The sequence below is a fragment of the Entelurus aequoreus genome, linkage group LG24 (assembly GCF_033978785.1).
Source record: "Entelurus aequoreus isolate RoL-2023_Sb linkage group LG24, RoL_Eaeq_v1.1, whole genome shotgun sequence".
Lineage (NCBI taxonomy): Eukaryota > Metazoa > Chordata > Actinopteri > Syngnathiformes > Syngnathidae > Entelurus > Entelurus aequoreus.
Window position 1 is genome coordinate 19,795,044 of NC_084754.1, and position 22,400 is coordinate 19,817,443.

Genomic DNA, 22,400 nt, shown 5'->3' on the forward strand with positions numbered 1-22,400 from the left:
GAATTTGATGCCAGCAACACGTGACAAAGAAGTTGGGAAAGGTGGCAATTAATACTGATAAAGTTGAGGAATGCTCATCAAACACTTATTTGGAACATCCCACATGTGTGCAGGCTAATTGGGAATAGGTGGGTGCCATGATTGGGTATAAAAACAGCTTCCCAAAAAATTATCAGTCTTTCACAAGAAAGGATGGGGTGAGGTACACCCCTTTGTCCAGAACTGTGTGAGCAAATAGTCAAACAGTTTAAGACATACTTGCCAACCTTGAGACCTCCAATATCGGGAGGTGTGTGTGTGTGTGTGTGTGGGGGGGGGGGGGGGGGGGGGGGGGCGTGGTTGGGACGGGGGGCGTGGTTAGGGGCGTGGTTAAGAGGAGAGTATATTTACAGCTAGAATTCACCAACTCAAGTATTTCATATATATATATATATATATATATATATATATATATATATATATATATATATATATATATATATATATATATATATATATATATATATATATATAAAAATACTTGACTTTCAGTGAATTCTAGCTATATATATATATATATATATATATATATATATATATATATATATATATATATATATATATATATATATATATATATATATATATATATATATATATATGTGACGGTCCAAAACTGTATGTGGCAAAATGCAGCTCCACACTGCTGTCGCTTCAACATATCACTGGCACCAGGTGGATTATGAATTTCTTTTATTACAGTGTCCTGCAAAACAGTGCAAATTGTGAGACTGTGAGTCCACTTGGGTCACGGGATTATCAATTGGAAGGCGTCACAGTTCTGAGCACTTCCCGCAGGTAAAGTACATACCACTTCTCGCCAGCAATAGGCGCTGTTGCAACACTTCATTCATAATTTAATCAAGCATAATAAACGTCTGTTTCTACACTGTTACATATATATATATATATATATATATATATATATATATATATATATATATATATATATATATATATATATATATATATATATATATATATATATATTATATATATATATATATATGTATATATATATATATTGATTTTATTATATACATAAAAGAAATACTTGAATTTTAGTGTTCATTTATTTACCGATATACACACACACACACAACACTCATTTACTCATTGTTGTACTTGAAAGTACAATGCTTTGTTAAGGGTTGAATTGTCCATCCTCTTTCTATTCTCTGTCACTATTTTTCTAACCATGCTGAACACCCTCTCTGATGATGCATTGCTGTGTGGCACGCACAAAGTGCTTTCATCAAATGCACGAGAGTGTGGAATCTTCCATCTCTCCCTAGCATGGCCCAAAACCGGTCAATCCTTGCTTCCTGGGGAAGATCTTCCCTGGCAAGCAATTGGTACTCCAGTACTTGTACCCGGAGGCTGGTCAGGTCCAATCGCAGCTGCGGCAGACTTTTTTTTGGGGGGGCGTGGCCTCCAGCTCCGGCTGAATACCGGGAGTTTGTCGGGAGAAAATCTCTGTCGGGAGGTTGTCGGGAGAGGCGCTGAATATCGGGATTATCCCGCTAAAAACGGGAGGGTTGGCAAGTATGGTTTAAGAACAACATTTCTCAAAGTGCAATTGCAAGAAATTTAGGGATTTCAACATCTACGGTTCATAATATAATCAAAAGGTTCAGAGAATCTGGAGAAATCACTCCACGTAAGCGGCATGGCCGGAAAACAACATTGAATGACCGTGACCTTCGATCCCTCAGACGGCACTTTATCAAAACCGACATCAATCTCTAAAGGATATCACCACATGGTCTCAGGAACACTTCAGAAAACCACTGTCACTAAATACAGTTCATCGCTACATCTGTAAGTGCAAGTTAAAGCTCTACTATGCAAAGCGAAAGCCATTTATCAACAACATACAGAAACGCCGCTGGCTTCTCTGGGCCCGAGATCATCTAAGATGGACTGATGCAAAGTGGAAAAGTGTTCTGTGGTCTGACGAGTCCACATTTCAAATAGTTTTTGGAAATATTCGACATCGTGTCATCCGGACCAAAGGGGAAGCGAACCATCCAGACTGTTATCGACGCAAAGTTCAAAAGCCAGCATCTGTGATGGTATGGGGGTGCATTAGTGCCCAAGACATGGGTAACTTACACATCTGTGAAGGCACCATTAATGCTGAAAGGTACATACAGGTTTTGGAACAACATATGCTGCCATCTAAGCGCCGTCTTTTTCATGGACGCCCCTGCTTATTTCAGCAAGACAATGCCAAGCCACATTCAGCATGTGTTACAACAGCGTCGCTTTGTAAAAAAACAGTGCGGGGTACTTTCCTGGCCCGCTTGCAGTCCAGACCTGTCTCCCATCGAAAATGTGTGGCGCATTATGAAGCGTAAAATACGACAGCGGAGACCCCGGACTGTTGAACGACTGAATCTCTACATACAACAAGAATGGGAAAGAATTCCACTTTCAAAGCTTCAACAATTAGTTTCCTCAGTTCCCAATCGTTTATTGAGTGTTGTTAAAAGAAAAGGTGATGTAACACAGTGGTGAACATGCCCTTTCCCAACTACTTTGGCACGTGTTGCAGCCATGAAATTCTAAGTTAATTATTATTTGCAAAAAATAAATAAAGTTTATGAGTTTGAACATCAAATATCTTGTCTTTGTAGTGCATTCAATTGAATATGGGTGAAAAGGATTTGCAAATCATTGTATTCCGTTTATATTTACATCTAACACAATTTCCCAACTCATATGGAAACGGGGTTTGTACATCTATCCCTGCCCATTTGTACGTTTTCAAGGTGTAAAATACAATAAGCCTTGAACAAGGAGTATTTTATTTTGGAAAATAAACCGGATGTTTTATTTGTCTGTGCTGGACTTTCTGTCCAACACGAGGAGATTTTAGATACATTGATCCGTTGTGTTGCACTGTCTGGCAAATATAGAAAAAGCTATGTGCATCTTTAGCGCAGAAATGCCGGTGCTGGTGAAAACTGACACATTGATTTGAATGGAAACAGAAAGAGTTTGTTCCATTTATGGACGTATTGTCACTGTAGTGTCTTCATTTTTCAAAACTTCTGCAATGACCAAACATTGTGTACTTTAAAAATCCCCATCACACCCATAAGTACTTCAATTTATGTGTTGCGCCATATTTTTCGCTTGCTGCTCGGATTCAAATGTCATTGATCAACACGCTCATTGGTATGCATTTGAATTCATGAGGTACTTTGCATTGACCCTCTATAGCTGAAAGTGGGTGTGTAGAAGGCAAGGAGGTATATGAGGCGGAACCTGGTGCACGTTTCCAGGCAGAGTACAATTTATTAAAGGAAGATTGAGTGGAGGTGTGTGTGTATGCACACATTTTTAAGTCGGAATATTCTTGTAGAGACACACTTTTAGTGACACCGCTGAGCTTTATGTGTTAAAGACCAGTAGATAGGTTGACTGGCAACACTAAATGGTCCCGAGTGTGTGTGAATGTGAGTGTGAGTGTTCTGTTGACCCTGCGATGAGGTGGCGACTTGTCCGGGATGTATTCCGCTTTCTGCCCGGGTGCAGCTGGGATAGGCTCCAGCATCCCGCGCGGCCCCGAGAGGGACAACCGGTTAAGAATGGATGCATGGATGGAAGTAGAAAAAGATCAGAAACAAAGACACCTTCTAATTCAGAGTGTTTTCTTTTTTTCAGTACTATTTACATTGTGGTTTGTCACTGAAGGCATCAAAACTATGAATAAACACATGTGGAGTTATGTACTTAACAAAACAAGGTGAAATAACTGAAAACATGTCAAACACTCTTGGCATTCTCCCGATGAGCTTCAAGAGGTAGTCTAGTCACCCGTAATGGTTTTCACTTCACAGGTGTGCCTTATCAGGGTTGATTAGTGGAATTTCTTACTTTATCAATGGGGTTGGGACCATCAGTTGTGTTGTGCAGAATTCAGGTTACTACATAGCCGACAGCCCTATTGGACAACTGTTAGAATTTAAATCATGGCAAGAACCAATCAGCTAACTAGAAAAATGAATGGCCATCATTACTTTAAGAAATGAAGGTCAGTCAGTCCGGAAAATTCCAAAAACTTTAAATGTGTCCCCCAGTGAAGTCGCAAAAACCATCGAATGCTGCAACGAAACTGGCACACATGAGGACCGACCCAAGAAAGGAAGACCAAGAGTCACCTCTGCTTCTGAGGACAAGTTCATTCGAGTCACGAGCCTCAGAAATGGCAGGTTAACAGCAGTTCAGATCAGAGACCAGATGAATGCCACACAGAGTTCTAGCAGCAGACCAATCTCTAGAACAACTGTTAAAAGGAGACTGCGTGAATCAGGCCTTCATGGTCAAATAGCTCCTAGGTAACCACTGCTAAGAAGAGGCAACAAGCAAAAGATATTTGTTTGGGCCAAGAAACACAAGGAATGGACAGTGGAAGTCTGTGTTTTGGTCTGATGAGTCCAAATTTGAGATCTTTGGTTCTAACCGCCGTGTCTTTGTGAGACGCAGAACAAGTGAACGGATGGATTCCACATGCCTGGTTCCCACTGTGAAGCATGGAGGAGGAGGTGTGGTGGTGTGGGGGTGTTTTGCTGGTGACACTGTTGGGGATTTATTCAAAATTGAAGAGACACCAGCATCCTGCAGCGACATGCCATCTCATCCGGTGTGCGCTTAGTTGGACAATCATTTATTTTTCAAAAGTACAATGACCCCAAAAACACTTCCAGGCTGTGTAAGCGCTATTTGACCAAGAAGGAGAGTGATGGAGTGCTGCGGCAGATGACCCGGCCTCAACAGTCACCGGACCTGAACCCGGTCGAGATGGTTTTGGGTGAGCTGGACCGCAGAGTAAAGGCAAAGGGGCTAACAAGTGCTAAACACCTCTGGAAAGTCCTTCAAGACTTTTAGAAAACCATTTTAGGTGACTACCTCTTGAAGCTCACCGAGAGAATGCCAAGAGTGTGCAAAGCAGTAATCAGAGCAAAGGGTGGCTATTTTGAAGAAACTAGAATATAAAACATGTTTTCAGTTATTTTACCTTGTTTTGTTAAGTACATAATGCCACATGTGTTCATTCATAGGTTTGATGCCTTCAATGACAATCTACAATGTAAATAGTCATGGAATTAAAGAAAACACATTGAATGAGAAGGTGTGTACAAACTTTTGGCCTGTACTGTATGTGTATATATATATATGTATATATATATATATATATATATATATATATATATATATATATATATATATATATATATATATATATATATATATATATATATATATATATACACTACCGTTCAAAAGTTTGGGGTCACCCAAACAATTTTGTGGAATAGCCTTCATTTCTAAGAACGAGAATAGACTGTCGAGTTTCAGATGAAAGTTCTCTTTTTCTGGCCATTTTGAGCGTTTAATTGACCCCACAAATCTGATGCTCCAGAAACTCAATCTGCTCAAAGGAAGGTCAGTTTTGTAGCTTCTGTAACGAGCTAAACTGTTTTCAGATGTGTGAACATGATTGCACAAGGGTTTTCAAATCATCAATTAGCCTTCTGAGACAATGAGCAAACACATTGTACCATTAGAACACTGGAGTGATAGTTGCTGGAAATGGGCCTCTATACACCTATGTAGATATTGCACCAAAAACCAGACATTTGCAGCTAGAATAGTCATTTACCACATTAGCAATGTATAGAGTGTATTTCTTTAAAGTTGAGACTAGTTTAAAGTTATATTCATTGAAAAGTACAGTGCTTTTCCTTCAAAAATAAGGACATTTCAATGTGACCCCAAACTTTTAAACAGTAGTGTATATATATATATATATATATATATATATATATATATATATATATATATATATATATATATATATATATATATATATATATATATATATATATATATATATATATATATATATATATTACAGACATTGCTGGCTTTTATTCAATAAATTAATCACTAACAGTTGTAAAATTAAGATTGTGGGAAATATTCTAAAATATAAATCATAATTTGATCTGTCTTGTGTTGAAATTCTAAACATTCAATGAAGGTGGTACCTGATCCCCATGAGTTGACAGTGAGATCCTTATTTAGAATTTTCTCACACCTTATCAATGTTGTGGCAGAATAAAAACTACACCAGGTACAAATAACCTTCATGCAAATCAACTTTACTGTAAAATGTTTCACAAAACAGCATTTTAACAGTACAGGGGAAAAAATATGTCAGGAGCCTGTATTGTGGCGTATTTTGACCCCAAAGCAGAGAAAAAAGTCAACACAAAAAGGACTTAATAACAAAGGAAGCATACAAGTTTGAAAGAGGCAAAAAACTCAAAGTCTAAAAGATAAAAAAAAGCAAATGCAACAAAAGGTTGTTGTGAAAAAAGGAATTTAGAGAAAAATAAAGTACATAAAAGAGTAGCACAAAGCCACAGAACATAAACCAGATGCATGTCAAAAGTAAATAAATACTTACTCGTCATGACAGGCAAATAATAAAATAGGTAGATGGTGACTATAGGTAGCCAACATAGGGCAGAGCCACTGACACGGGCCTAGTAAAGGAACAATCCAGTAACCAGAGTGGCAGCAGCCGGGGTCATAAAGGCCTGATTACTGAGTGTGATCAGGTGAGAGACAGTGGCTCTGCAACAGAAAAGCGATTTAGGAGCAGAACTGGCATGACAGGTGGCAGTCAGAAACATGACACAATACAAAAATAGTCTGAATGATAAAAATATGAATTAAAAATAAGCACAATATATAAATATGAATGACAAATTGTATTACTTTACCTGGTATGTGTACACCTAAATTAGGTTACTTAACAAATCCATAACAAAACAATGACCCAGAAAAGTGCATCTACATTTGCTAAATTTATTTTGACTCTTGGTCATTTTGAGATTTTTTCCAGTCAAGTCAGGTGGCTTAAAACGGCTCCCAAACTAACCACTCGAACTGTAATTCGGCTTTTGTTGTTCACTTGAAAGAGCCGTTCAAAAGACTTGACTCGTTCGCCAATGTTACATCTCTGGTATATATTGAAAAAGAAAAAGTAAAGGACATTTGTTCTCTGTCAGTGTTGGCCCTGCGATGAGGTGGAGATTTGTCCAGGATGTACCCTGCCTTCCGCCTGAGTGCAGCTGGGATAGGCTTTAGGCCCCCCGTGACCTCGAGAGGGACAAGCGGTAGAAAATGGATGGATAAACAGTGGCAAGACACTTTACCCCCCTGCCCCCAGTGCCACCCACACTGGTTTAAATGTAACTTAGATATTGGGTTTCACTATGTAAAGCGCTTTGAGTCACTAGAGAAAAGCGCTATATAAATATAATTCACTTCACATCATGTCTGAACCAAAGCCAAATTGTCGTCGGTTTGAACGTTCTTCCCATATATGCGTGGATTTTCTTCCAGTATTCCAGTTCATCAGGTTATTTGAAGACTCTAAATTGCCATTGTGAGTGGTTGTCTATATGTGCCTTGTAAGTGGCAGCCAGGCCAGGGTGCACACCACCGCCCAAGGAATTCCAGTGGGATAGGTTCCAGCTCACTTTTGACAATGAGGATAAGATAAGCAGTAGATACAGTATCCTAATGTTTCATATTAGACGCTACAAAGATCGAACATCCAAGCGACAAAATGTGTTTTTGTGTTTGAGGTAAAAGCAGTTTTTGACCAGTGCTTCAACTAATTTATATCTTTCCTTGTGTTTTATTTCATTCCAGTTGGCCCAAACGATCATCTTTCCAAAGAGCAGAAGACCAGCCAGTGAATTATGAATGTTAAACAAGATGACCTCCTCTCAGCAGCAGCAGATGATGCGAGGTCCTAGGTGGAACCGGGCCTTGTCCGACCCTTTGTTTGTACTGCTCCTTGCCCTCCAGCTGTTGGTGGTTGCAGGTCTGGTACGTGCGCAGACTTGCCCCTCTGTCTGCTCCTGTAGTAATCAGTTCAGCAAAGTCATCTGCACACGGAGGGGCCTGCGTGAGGTCCCTGATGGAATTTCTACCAACACGCGCTACCTAAATCTGCAAGAAAACCTCATCCAGGTGATAAAAGTGGACAGCTTCAAGCACCTAAGACATTTGGAGATCTTGCAGCTGAGTAAAAACCACATACGCAAAATAGAGCTTGGGGCCTTCAATGGACTCGCTAGCCTCAATACCCTGGAGCTTTTTGACAACCGCCTCACCACAATCCCAAATGGGGCATTTGAGTACCTGTCCAAACTAAAGGAGCTATGGTTAAGGAATAACCCTGTAGAGAGTATTCCCTCCTATGCTTTCAACAGGGTGCCCTCATTACGGCGGCTGGACCTTGGGGAACTTAAAAGGCTTTCCTACATATCTGAGGGAGCCTTTGAAGGGCTGAGCAATCTTCGCTACTTAAATCTGGGAATGTGCAATCTGAAGGAAATCCCAAACCTTATTCCCCTGGTGAAGCTGGATGAACTGGAGATGTCAGGAAACCAGCTCTCTATCATCCGCCCTGGCTCTTTTAAAGGGCTCGTCCATCTGCAGAAGCTATGGATGATGCATGCTCAGATTCAGACTATAGAGAGGAACTCGTTTGATGACCTCCAGTCACTCGTGGAGCTTAATTTAGCCCACAACAACCTCACCCTCTTGCCGCATGATCTCTTTACCCCTTTGCATCATCTGGAGAGGGTGCATTTGCACCACAACCCATGGAATTGTAACTGTGACATTCTCTGGTTGAGCTGGTGGCTTAAAGAGATGGTCCCAGCAAACACCAGCTGCTGCGCCCGCTGCAGCTCACCGACTAACCACAAGGGGCGCTACATTGGCGAGCTGGATCAAAACTACTTTCACTGCTATGCTCCTGTTATTGTGGAGCCCCCTGCTGACCTAAATGTGACAGAGGGGAGCGCTGCCGAGCTGAAATGTCGAGCCAGCTCTTTGACCTCAGTGAGCTGGATTACACCCAACGGGTCCATCATGACACATGGTGCGTACAAGGTCAGGATCTCAGTACTAACTGATGGCACTCTAAACTTCACCAACGTTACCATGCAGGACACTGGTACGTACACATGCATGGTCAGTAATTCAGCCGGTAACACAACAGCATCTGCCACACTCAACGTGTCCTCCACTGAGAATAGCAGCTTCAGCTACTTCACCACAGTGACGGTAGAGACAATCGAAACGCCACATAACGAAGGCTTTACCACCATCGTACAGCAGAAAGTGGGGCCCACTCCATCAGCTGGAACATGGAAGTCTATTTCCCCCACCTCTACAACCACTACCACAGTCCAGACCCCTCTTTCTACCCGTACCACAGAGAAGACCTACACAATACCCGTCACTGAATTTGGTGGGGAAGGCTCACTGAATGGCTTGGATGAGGTCATGAAGACAACCAAGATTATTATCGGCTGCTTTGTCGCAATCACACTCATGGCAGCCGTCATGCTGATCATCTTCTACAAGATGCGCAAACAGCACCACCAGCAGAACCACCACGCGCCTACTCGCACCATTGAGATCATCAACGTGGACGAGGACTGCGTAACCGGTGGACCAGGCATGGAGAGCCACTTGACTTTGCCTCCTCTTGAACACGAGCACCTCAACCATTACAACGCATATAAAACTGCATACAACCATGTCTCCACTATCAACTCCATACACAGCTCAGCGCATGAACCTTTGTTAATCCGAGCCAGTTCGAAAGACAATGTACAAGAGACCCAAATCTGAACATGTTCCTTTTGTCCCCCTTGTCATGGAATCACACAAAGACTTTGCTGACAGTACATGTTTAACGATTCGTTTTGAGGAGATAGCTCAAACACGGACGAACCACTGTGTGTTTGGCAAGTCAGTGGTCGGTGATGTTTCTTCAATGACTTTGGTAATTAGGGTATGTCTGTTACAAAAAGTGTCTTTACAAAACAAAAAGTTATTTATTTAAGAAAAAAAATATTGTTGTTAAATCAAGAAAAAAAATACAGTATCCTACAATTATTTTTTCAGGAATAGGTTTGTTTTTCTTGCCTTTTTCTTATGTAGATTGACTGAAACGAGTTGTTTATATTTAGTAAACTGAATACTTAGTTTTTTTTCCAGAACATCTAGAACAGAATTGACTGGTTTCCTCAGCTGTGGAGTAAGTGATTAAGTATTTTACGACTATTTGGATATTGGATGAAGTACATATCGTACGGCATCAAAACTGTGCCAAAAAAAACTTGATAAAAACGACACTCTTCGTGCGATCGCAAGCTCATTATGTGTGCGTTCAACAACAACTTTTAACAATTTGATGTCATTAAAGATAGATTATTTTAACTGACACATTTTTTTGTCTGGATATGTGCACCCCAGGTAATTGCAATCTACTTTATATGATAAAAGGTAGCTAATTTATCAGTGCTCTGATGTCATAGTGCCAGCATCACAAGTGTGATTCCCTCACAATGGGATCAAATTTGTATCATTTAATGGTTTTTATTTTAAGCACTGTACTTCATAAGGAGTGATATAACGCGTTACTTTGTCTAAACTTGAGACTCTAAAGACTGCTCTTACACACAGTTCAACATTAACAGTTCCCTTGGATTGCCTTTGACTAGGAGACAGTAGACATTTAAAGTGACCAATCAGAAATGAGGGTAATTGCCGGTACATAAATTAATAAAAAATACATTAATGTTGCGCGCGTGGAGAAAGAGATGGACACATTGCGATTGCATGGGCAAAATGAGTCTGCACACATTGAGTGTGCTTTTTACACCATACTATTGCTCATTATTTCTAATTGTTCAGCAACAATTGGTAGAAATGATATCTGATCAACTATTATTACTTTGTTGTAATAATAGTTGAGGATAACTTAGAATGTGTTTTTTAATTATACTGTAATTGTAAAAAAAATTATATATCGGTAATCTTATGCATATAATTTGTATGAATTGGCCATTTTTTTACTCAAGTGCCCACCTTCCAAGAGTTGGTTTTTTGTTTTTGTTTTTTTACCACCGATTGCAATAAACTCACTGAAACCTTGAAGGGAAAACAACAAAGGCTAAGCAAAATGGAAGAATAGTTTAACATGTCACTCATTTGCATATTTATATCCATAATTGTGTGAATGCTTTGGAGCATTCACACATATGGTTTTCTACACCAAAATCCATCTATTTATTATTATTATTCAACAACTTATTCTTCTCCAGATTTTGGCGCACCCTACCTTCCACATTTTTCACCCGATTCAAACCGTTTTAACTTCAAACTGTTCAGCCTATTCGGGAACCGCGGGCTTTCCCTTGAAAAATTCCAAAAATTCCCCGATTTTCAAGACTTCCAGGTTTTCGGAACATTTTTCCCATTCAAAATGAATTGGCCATTTTTCAAACGTCCACCATTTCCACATGTTTCAACCTATTCAAACCATTCTACCTTCAACACATTCCACCATTCTTGAAATTTAAACTATCATTTTTCCAAGTTCAAAAAATTTCCAGGATTTTCCAGAATTCCTGGTTTTCCGAAGCTCTATTTCCACCCTTTTTTCTGGCGACTACTCAACCCACATTTTTCAACCCACTTCAACTGTTCCACCGTCAAAACATTCCTCTTAATCAGGACAAAAAACTGGGAAAATTCCTCTTTTTCCCGAAATTCCAGGAATTCCGGAATACCATTTCTCAATTCAACATGTTAATATTTCAACATTTTTCGACCAATTAGAAAAAATTCAACACAAACCATTTCAACTCATTCCGACCATTCAATTTTTTTACCATTTTCAATAAAATTCCCACTTTTCCCTAAATTCCCAATTTTGGGGTGAATTTCCATTGAAATCAACGGGACATTCTTCAAAGTTCCACAACTCCCACATTTTTTAATCTGATTTAAACTGTTCCAACTTCAAAATATTCAGCCTGTTTGGGAATTGTGTGCTCTACTTCAACAATTCTAAAAAAATTCCAGGATTTCAGTTCAACTTCAGCATTGGAGCATTCACATGCAATTATTTCAGGAATTGCCTCATCTAGTTTGGAGTTAAAACATTTTCTGCAGGATCCTTAGCAACCTTTTTTTCGAGCACATACCCCTCACCTCATCTACCGGGCTGAAGGACTGCATGCTGTCAGAGGTAGACTAGTGAGCTTAAACCCTTTATACAGCTGTCTGAGCACATTGCCTGTAATCTGCATCCCACATTTCCACATGTGCAGTAGCTGGCAGGCCCACAGCCACCCACCGCCTGCCAGCAAAACAACTCGGCCCTTAGCAGCAGGTTTTGTGGCTTTAGGACGTGGCGTGTGTGGGAGCGAGCACCAGCCAGATGTCTGCTGTACCTGCTTTACTCCCCCAACTCCATTTACACTTTAATCGATGGGCTCATGGGCACGGCTCTGCAACGTTTCAAACAGCCCACCAGAAATAAAATAATGCCAACAATCATAAATTCAGTCAAGCCCAACATTTACGATAACGTATATTTAATCTTGCTTGTCCCTTTTTATCAAGATTAATTCAGCTTTGTTACAGATTATTCTAAGAACATAAATATATACAGTCGTGGTCAAAGGTTTGCATACACTTGTGAAGGACATAATGTCATGGCTGTCTTGAGTTTTCAATCATTTCTACAACTCTTATTTTTTTGTGATAGAGTGATTGGAGCACATCCTTGTTGGTCACAAAAAACATTCATGAAGTTTGGTTATTTTATGAATTTATTATGGGTCTACTGAAAATGTGACCAAATCTGCTGGGTCAAAAGTATACATACAGCAACATACATGATAAATATTGGTGATGTAGAAAAGTTACAATCAAATCAAATTAGCTTCATGGCATGGCCTCTAAACTTCATGTGATCGATTATGATTGACGACACCTGTTGACTTCTCTGAGCCCAGACAATGGGAAAGTCAAAGGAACTCAGCACAGATCTGAAAAAACTAATCATTGACTTCAACAAGTCAGGAAAGTCACTTGGACCACCATTCCTACCGTCAAGCATGGTGGTGGTAGTATTATGCTCTGGGTCTGTTTTGCTGCCAATGGAACTGGTGCTTTACAGAGAGTAAATGGGACAATGAAAAAGGATGATTACCTCCAAAATCTTCAGGACAACCTAAAATCATCAGCCCGGAGGTTGGGTCTTGGGCACAGATGGGTGTTCCAACAGGACAATGACCCCAAACACACGTCAAAAGTGGTAAAGGAATGACTAAATCAGGCTAGAATTAAGGTTTTAGAATGGCCTTCCTAATGTCCTGACTTAAACCCCATTGAGAACATGTAGACAATGCTGAAGAAACAAACCCATGTCAGAAAACCAACAAATTTAGCTGAACTGCACCAATTCTGTCAAGAGGAATGGTCAAAAATTCAACCAGAAGCTTGTGGATGGCTACCAAAAGTGCCTTATTGCAGTGAAACTTGCCAAGGGACATGTAACCAAATATTAACATTGCTGTATGTATACTTTTGACCCAGCAGATTTGGTCACATTTTCAGTAGACCCATAATAAATTCATAAAAGAACCAAACTTCATGAATGTTTTTTGTGACCAACAAGTATGTGCTCCAATCACTCTATCATAAAAAAATAAGAGTTGTAGAATTTACTGGAAACTCAATACAGCCACGACATTATGTTCTTTACAAGTGTATGTAAACTTTTAACCACGACTGCATATATCCATCCTTTTTACTGGAATCAATCAAAAATAGTAATAAATAATACAATTTAATTATGGCAATTATTAGAAACATCACATCTTATTTGGTGGAACTTACTGCTGACCTGTGCAAAAAAATATATATTATAATTTGACATAAAGATGTAAAGTTGGTAAAAAATAAATAAACAAATGTGCTCCCTTGGGGACAAATGCAGAGGACAAATTTCACCACATATAGTGTGTGTGTGACAATCATTGGTACTTTAATCTTAATCTTAATCTTTAATGTTATTAGGTTGCTCAAGAAGTCAGGGACAAATACAGCTGTACCTCCTTTTCGATGATTAATCCGTTCCAAAGTGTCTGTTGAAAACAAAATCGGATGATAACTGAAACTATTTTTCCTATTAGGACACAATGAATATCAAGTTAATTAATTTCAGACATCCCCAAGCTTTTTGATATAGAATAATTGTAGTTTTACAAGCGGAAACAATGCAAAATGCATATGCACTAAGACTGAAATTGATAAATGAACATTTAACATCACTTTCACCCTTTTAATAAAAACTGTTGAGTTTTCTTTATGCAATACCACGCATGCACGAGACAGAATTTACAGCACAACACGTTATACTGTCGTGACCCGGCAACATCATGCGCTTAAGTATAGTCTTGCTCTGCAAACATTTCCTGATCCTCTTCCATCAGCAGGGAATACAAGGTGGAAGTAGTCTTCGAAAAAATCTGAGCATGCAACTGCGCTAAATCAGTAGGAAGGGGATTCAAAGGCCCCCATTCTTGGCGGTTTTCCTGACACATTAAATTGGGGGGTGGGCGGTGCACTATCCAATTTAGCCGCCAGATGGCAGTAGAGTGATTAATATCTTAAAATGTGTTTTGTGTCTATTACAACTTTGACCACTGTGTCAGTTGCTCAATAGCAGGGGTGTCAAACGTACGGCCCAGGTATAAAAATGAGCCAACATTTTTGAACGAAAGAAACTGTTGTTCTAAATTTGTCCACTAGATGTTGCAATAGCAATTATCTGTATCTTTGTAGATTATGCTACGTATATAAAAAAAAATTAACCACATGATGTTAGTGCACCAGTCGAGGAAAATGAGCAAACTACATAAATAACATCCTGTAATTCGATTTTGATACAATTTTTTTATCTTGATAGATTGAAAATTAACACCAACGAGTTGACTGATGAAAATTATCACAGAAAGTATAAACAACAAATAAAGATAGAATACTATTAACCGCAACATGTAAGTGTAAAAAAAAATAACAACATTATGATTTGTACATTTTCAGAATGTGCCTGTTCTATTTCTAAACAAAAAAAACCTATCTGAAGTTGTCTTTATTTTTAAGTTATCATGCCGTGATTTTACCAGTCCGGCCCACTTGGGAGTAGATTTTTCTCCATGTGGACCCCGATCTAAAATGAGTTTGACACCCCTGCTCTATAGAGTGGTACTTTCCATCATTTTCAGCAAACTGCATTGCAAAAAAAATGTACACACCCCCTTCCTCTCAGGAATGGGACCATATAAATCCCTTCTCTACTGTAGTTCTCTTAAAGGCCTACTGATACCCACTACTACCGACCACGCAGTCTGATAGTTTATATATCAATGATGAAATCTTAACATTGAAACACATGCCAATACGGCCGGGTTAACTTATAAAGTGCAATTTTAAAATTCCCGCCACACTTCCGGTTGAAAATCTCCTTTGGATATGATTTATGCGCGTGACGTCATAAAATGCGCGGAAGTGTTTGGGCCCTATTGGACACAATACACAAAGCTCTGTTTTCTTCGACAAAATTCCACAGTATTCTGGACATCTGTGTTGGTGAATCTTTTGCAATTTGTTTAATGAACAATGGAGGCTGCAAAGAAGAACGTTGTAGGTGGGATCGATCGGTGTCTTAGCGGCTAAGTACAATACTTACAGCAACACAACAAGGACTACTTACCCTGATAGAAGACGCCTAGCTGATGCTTGCCGCCAAACCCACGGATGAAGTCCTTCGTCGCGCCGTTGATCGCTGGAACGCAGGTGAGCACGGCTGTTGATGGGAAGATGAGGGCTGGCTCGCGTAGGTGGAGCGCTAATGTTTTATCATAGTTCTCTGAGTTCCGGTTGCTAAATTAGCCTTAGCGTCGTTAGCAACAGCATAGTTAAGCCTTACCAGGCTGAGAATTTTTAACAGTGTAGTTACATGTACATGGTTTAATAGTATTTTTGCTCTTCTGTCTATCCTTCCAGTCAGGGGTTTATTTATTTTGTTTCTATCTTCATTTGAGAACGATGCTAGCACGTTAGCTCAGTAGCTAAGTGTGTCACCGATGTATTGTCTTGGAGATAAAAGTCACTTTAAATGTCCATTTCGCGTGCTCGACTCTCATTTTCAAGAGGATATAGTATCCGAGGTGGTTTAAAATACAAATCCGTGATACACAATAGAAAAAGGAGAGAGTGTGGAATCCAATGAGCCAGCTTGTACCTAAGTTACGGTCAGAGCGAAAAAAGATACGTCCATCACTGCCTCTCAAGTCCTTCACTGTAACGTTCCTCATCTACGAATCTTTCATCCTTGCTCAAATTAATGGGGTAATCATCACTTTCTCGGTCCGAATCTCTCTCGCTCCATTGTAAACAATGGGGAATTGTGAGGAATACTAGCTCCTGTGACGTCACGATACTTCCGGTACAGGCAAGGCTTTTTTTTATCAGCGAGCAAAAGTTGCGAACTTTATCGTCGATTTTCTCTACTAAATCCTTTCAGCAAAAATATGGCAATATCGCGAAATGATCAAGTATGACACATAGAATGTATCTGCTATTTTCGTTTAAATAAAAAAAAATCATTTCAGTAGGCCTTTATCAAGAGCAAATTTCATCTCTAATCAATGTAAGACCAAGTGTTACATGAAACTGTAGATGTCAGCCGGTAAGCGCCATATTACCCATGATTGTTGGGCTTGACTTATCCTCGCAGTGTGGTGCGTTAAGGGACACTATGTAAACATGGACTCTTAGGCTCTAATCGGCTTCGATTGAACTATTACTGAATGCTACAACATTATTTGCTCTGGTCGGTTTGCAGCCGTACTCAATAAAAAATGTCACTAACATGTTTAATTATTCTAAAACTGAGACTGTGTGTGAAAACCCAGACATAGTTTGCCTAAAACCCGAATCATAACAAACCGTATAAAATCAGAGGTACCACTGTATTGTATATTAGCCATTACAAGTTCATGCTTAAAACCTGCATATTTTAAAAAGCTAACACAGTTAATTGCATCCTACTTCATTTTATGATTTTTTTTTTTCTAACAAAGAATTCCTCAGCGTATCATCACACTGATGTGATGTATTAGGTCCAACAACAAAAAAATATACATAATTGTCTTTTCCCTTCCAGGCTTATGGAGGAAGCAGCGTCGATTATGAACACTTTGGGGGTGCAATGTCAGAGTCTAATGAGTCTACCCAGCATGCCCACTGTTTGTGTCAATAGTGTCTAGGATAATGATATTAATATTAAGCTGATAATGTGTCTAGCCCCTTTGAAGGAAAAACACTAATAGATTTGACGTGAGTGTGCTGCACATTTAACAAGTGTTTTATATAAATGCTTAATTAAGACCCCCATATAATTTTGGTCTAATTGAGCTATATTTAATATGCTTTCTGACATCCAAACAAAATATATCACATTTCACTTGTAATTCTCTAAATCCCATTGGAAGTTCCATATTTGGGACATTGTTGTTACAATTATAAACATTTCCGGTCCTAAACTTCCCGTTTGGTCTTTAGTTGAAGGTGATTTGTGTTGGAAATTTGATTACTTTCATTTGCGTCACACTCCTTCATGTATGTAAGATATTGCCATGTTTTGATCAGCATTTTTTCCTGACACACACTTTTTTTTTTTTTTTTTTAAGAGGAAATGTAGTTGTAGTAGTAGATTTATACAAAAATACATTTTGAGATTGCATCATTTACAAATGTCAAAAATCAAGTGTTTTGTTGTCTGTTTTGTTTTTACTCGTACCAACCAGCTGTTTAAAAAAAATGTGCTGTACAAGATTAAGAGGTTGATTTTCATGTAAGAATTATTTTATGACCTTTAAAAAGATATGGGGATTGATTATAGAGAACAGAGTTTGTAGTACATAAAATATGGTTAAAATAAACTCTTGTTGTTTTTGGTACTGTCTGTGCTCTTCTGTGTTGTATCAATCACATTTAAGAAAAACAATATTTTAAACAATTTTTTTCAGGAGGTTACAGATATGAAATCTAAAGTGATTTGCGGACTTTTTAAAAATTATTGTTACTTTGCTGAAAAACTGTTGCATTTGAACCACAACATATGAAATATCAGATTTTGTTATTTGTTTATTTTAAAAGCAATACAAATACAAAACTTCCAAAGTCGGAGAACATAAACATTTGCAAACATTTTTTTTTATTTGCAAATAAAAAATTGATAAAAATATTAATATATTCATATACTGTATATATATATATATATATTGATACATATATATATATATATATATATATATATATATATATATATATATATATATCAATATATATATATATATATATATATATATATATATATATATATATATATATATATATATATATATATATATATATATATTGATACATATATATATTGATACATATATATATATATATATATATATATATATATATATATATATATATATATATATATATACATATATATCAATATATATATATATATATATATATATATATATATATATATATATATATATATTGATACATATATATATATATATATATATATATATATATATATATATATATATATATATATATATATATATATATATATATATATATATATTGATACACATATATATATATATATATATATATATATATATATATTGATACACACATATATATATATATATATATATATATATATATATATATATATATATACATATACACACACAGTATTAGGGTTGTGCCGATACTAATAATTTGGTACCAGTACCAAAATGTATATCGATACTTTCCGATACTTTTATATATAAAGGGAACTACGAAAAATGTCAACATTGGCTTTTTTTTAACAGAAAATCAATACACAAAACATATGTTTTTTATTGCACTCCAATAACAATTTTACAAGATTAAAATATAAATTAAAGGGCATTAAACACATGAGCTCTTGTCGCACTCAAAGAACAATTTACAATTTTCCGCATTACATATAGTCTGCCATAATCAAGGATTAGATTAGAATACAATAAAAAAGCTTTATTGACATTATATTAAATGTTTCATGATATATGGTTGCCAGTCCTGGTCTGTGCTTTAAGAAAAATACAATTATTAGTAAATACTAAAAACAAAACAATGGATACATGTACACAGATAAGCCATGTAACAGGTAAAACACACATTTGTTAAATATAAAGCATAAATTGTAGGAATTTGTTAAAAAAAATCAGTCATTTCACTTGCATTAGTTGATGCTAATTGGGCGGTCTTAACTCTGTTAATATTTGGTATCAAGCCAAGCAGCTGTGTGCATGTCTACGTATCTACACGTGCACAACAGGGGAGCCGGTTAACTTAATGTATGTGTGTTTGTGAGAATGGCAACATGTTTCCTGAGTGACGTCACTGAGTGAGTGGGCGAGTAAAGAGAGAGAGAGATAGAGTGTGCACTGCACAGTGGAGTGATGAATGTTTATTAGTTTTGTGTTCTGCAAAACTAATAAAAAAGCAACCAGATTGTCACAAATCGGCGGCTTTGTCGTTCTGACCCGAAAGCGGACCTTTGCGGACCCATTGTAAAGTGAAGGGTGTTACCCCCGATGAAAACATCGACACTGAAGGGAACGCCTGCTTCTCAACTACGGTCTGCACCAGAGCCGAACAGTAGGACAGGTGTAAAAACTACAATATTACCTGTCACTCTTTATAACTCCTTGTGCAGATCTGAATGCTTATTTTTTTAAATGTTTACCTACGTCGGTCGCTGGTTTCTCAAGAGTGTCAAAGTAGTGCTTGGTTAAGTATGCATTTATTAATTTATTTTATTATTTCGTATTTCATTAAAACAATTGTCATTTATTTTCAAGAAACAGTGTAGAAATGAATAGCAGTGTAGCTTTAAAGGCCTACTGAAAGCCACTACTACCGACCACGCAGTCTGATAGTTTATATAACAATGATGAAATATTAACATAGCAACACATGCCAATACGGCCGGGTTAACTTATAAAGTGACATTTTAAAATTCCCGGGAAATATCCGGCTGAAACATCGCGGTATGATGACGTATGCGCGTGACGAAGTCCGAGTAACGGAAGTTATGGTACCCCGTAGAATCCTATACAAAAAGCTCTGTTTTCATTTCATAATTCCACAGTATTCTGGACATATTTTGCAATTTTTTTAATGAACAATGAAGGCTGCAAAGAAGACAGTTGTAGGTGGGATCAGTGTATTAGCAGCGGACTACAGCAACACAACCAGGAGGACTTTGTTGGAGCGCTAGCCGCGCTAGCCGCGCTAGCCGCGCTAGCCGCGCTAGCCGCGCTAGCCGCGCTAGCCGCGCTAGCCGGCGACTTCACCTTGACTTCCTACGTCTCCGGGCCGCCAAACGCATCGGGTGAAGTCCTTCGTCCTTCTGCCGATCGCTGGAACGAAGGTGAGCACGGGTGTTGATGAGCAAATGAGGGCTGGCTGGCGTAGGTGGAGAGCTAATGTTTTTAGCATAGCTCTGTGCAGTCCGATTGCTAAGTTAGCTTCAATGGCGTCGTTAGCACAGCATTGTTAACCTTCGCCAGCCTGGAAAGCATTAACCGTGTATTTACATGTCCACGGTTTAATAGTATTGTTGATTTTCTATCTATACTTCCAGTCAGGGGTTTATTTCTTTTGTTTCTATATGCAGTTAAAGCAAGATGCTATCACATTAGCTCGTAGCTAAAGCATTTCGCCGATGTATTGTCGTGGAGATAAAAGGCACTGAATGTCCATTTCGCGTTCTCGACTCTCATTTTCAAGAGGATATAGTATCCGAGGTGGTTTAAAATACAAATCTGTGATCTACAATAGAAAAAGGAGAGTGTGGAATCCAATGAGCCAGCTTGTACCTAAGTTACGGTCAGAGCGAAAAAAGATACGTCCATCGCTGCCTCTCAAGTCATTCACTGTAACGTTCCTCATCAACGAATCTTTCATCCTCGCTCAAATTAATGGGGTAATCATCACTTTCTCGGTCCGAATCTCTCTCGCTCCATTGTAAACAACGGGGAATTGTGAGGAATACTAGCTCCTGTGACGTCACGCTACTTCCGGTACAGGCAAGGCTTTTTTTTTATCAGCGAGCAAAAGTTGCGAACTTTATCGTCGATTTTCTCTACTAAATCCTTTCAGCAAAAATATGGCAATATCGCGAAATGATCAAGTATGACACATAGAATGGATCTGCTATTCCCGTTTAAATAAAAAAAAATCATTTCAGTAGGCCTTTAATGTCAACTTAACTACAACCATGTTTGTCAATATTGCATGCATACATCACAGTGAACACAGTCCATGGTATGTCCCATTGAGCAGTATTTATTGTATTTATTATATAGTATTGCCTTAATCCTCTTGGTCATGAAATTCACCAGAGCTGCACAGTTACTGAAATCTTCATGATAAAATCCTGGTTTGATATTAGATACCTTGCACTCCCCTCCACCTTCCGTTTGAAGATGCTCAACAGGGTTGAGGTCTGTAGATGTCCTTGGCCACTACCATCACCTTCAGCTCATTAGTAAGACACTTTTGATCTTGGGAGGTGTATTTGGGGTCATTATACATGTTGGAAAGCTGCTACGTGGTCCATTGTCCGAAGCGCTCCTTCAAAAGGTCACACAGTACATGTTTAATTTCTGCAGTATTATATACTGTAATAAAAAATAATGGTATGTGTGAGGTGTACACACTTTTGTTTCTATATTTTTGCTCCGAACGCTGCAGTTTTAACATCCATGGCCTTTAATTTGCTGCAGTGTTCTTGCTGCACCCAATCTTCTCTTAAGTATCATGGGCCTGATTTATCAAGATCAAAATACCACATGCTAAACAGTGTGTGTGTGCAAATAACAAAATTGTGTGTACTGTTAGTGGCCGTGTTGCATGTGATCTACTAAGTGCGTGTACAATTGAAAATTGGTGCAGACCGCCTTGTTTTAATGACGATTTTGCGTGTAGTATACAGGCTTTCACCATGGATACAGACACTTGATCATTTACTGAACATTCATGTTATCATGCACCTACCTGTGCTGTTTTGTTATGTTTTCAAACATGCAGGAGACTTTTTACGGGCATTTTAGAAGCAGTCGTGCAGTGCATCTACAAAACCCAAAACCAGTGAAGTTGGCACGTTGTGTAATTAGTAAATTAAAACAGAATACAATGAATTGCAAATCCTTTTCAACTTATATTCAATTGAATAGACTGCAAAGACAAGATATTTCATGTTCAAACTGAGAAACATTTTTTTGTCTTGCAAATAATCATTAAAGGCCTACTGAAATGAAATTTTTTTATTTAAACGG

General features: G+C 38.1%; 1 protein-coding gene across 4 annotated transcripts in view; it reads left to right on the forward strand.

Moving 5' to 3' along the window:
* Positions 1-11,288, forward strand: part of lrrc4ca (leucine rich repeat containing 4C, genome duplicate a) — a 212,033-nt gene extending 200,745 nt beyond the window's left edge. For all 4 annotated transcript variants that reach the window (XM_062036079.1, XM_062036081.1, XM_062036080.1 and 1 more), the window contains one exon: positions 7,777-11,288. In XM_062036079.1, coding sequence (XP_061892063.1) covers positions 7,831-9,777 — 1,947 coding nt within the window. In that variant the 5' untranslated portion in view covers positions 7,777-7,830 and the 3' untranslated portion in view covers positions 9,778-11,288. The remainder of the gene's footprint in view (positions 1-7,776) is intronic.
* Positions 11,289-22,400: the final 11,112 nt, after the last annotated feature.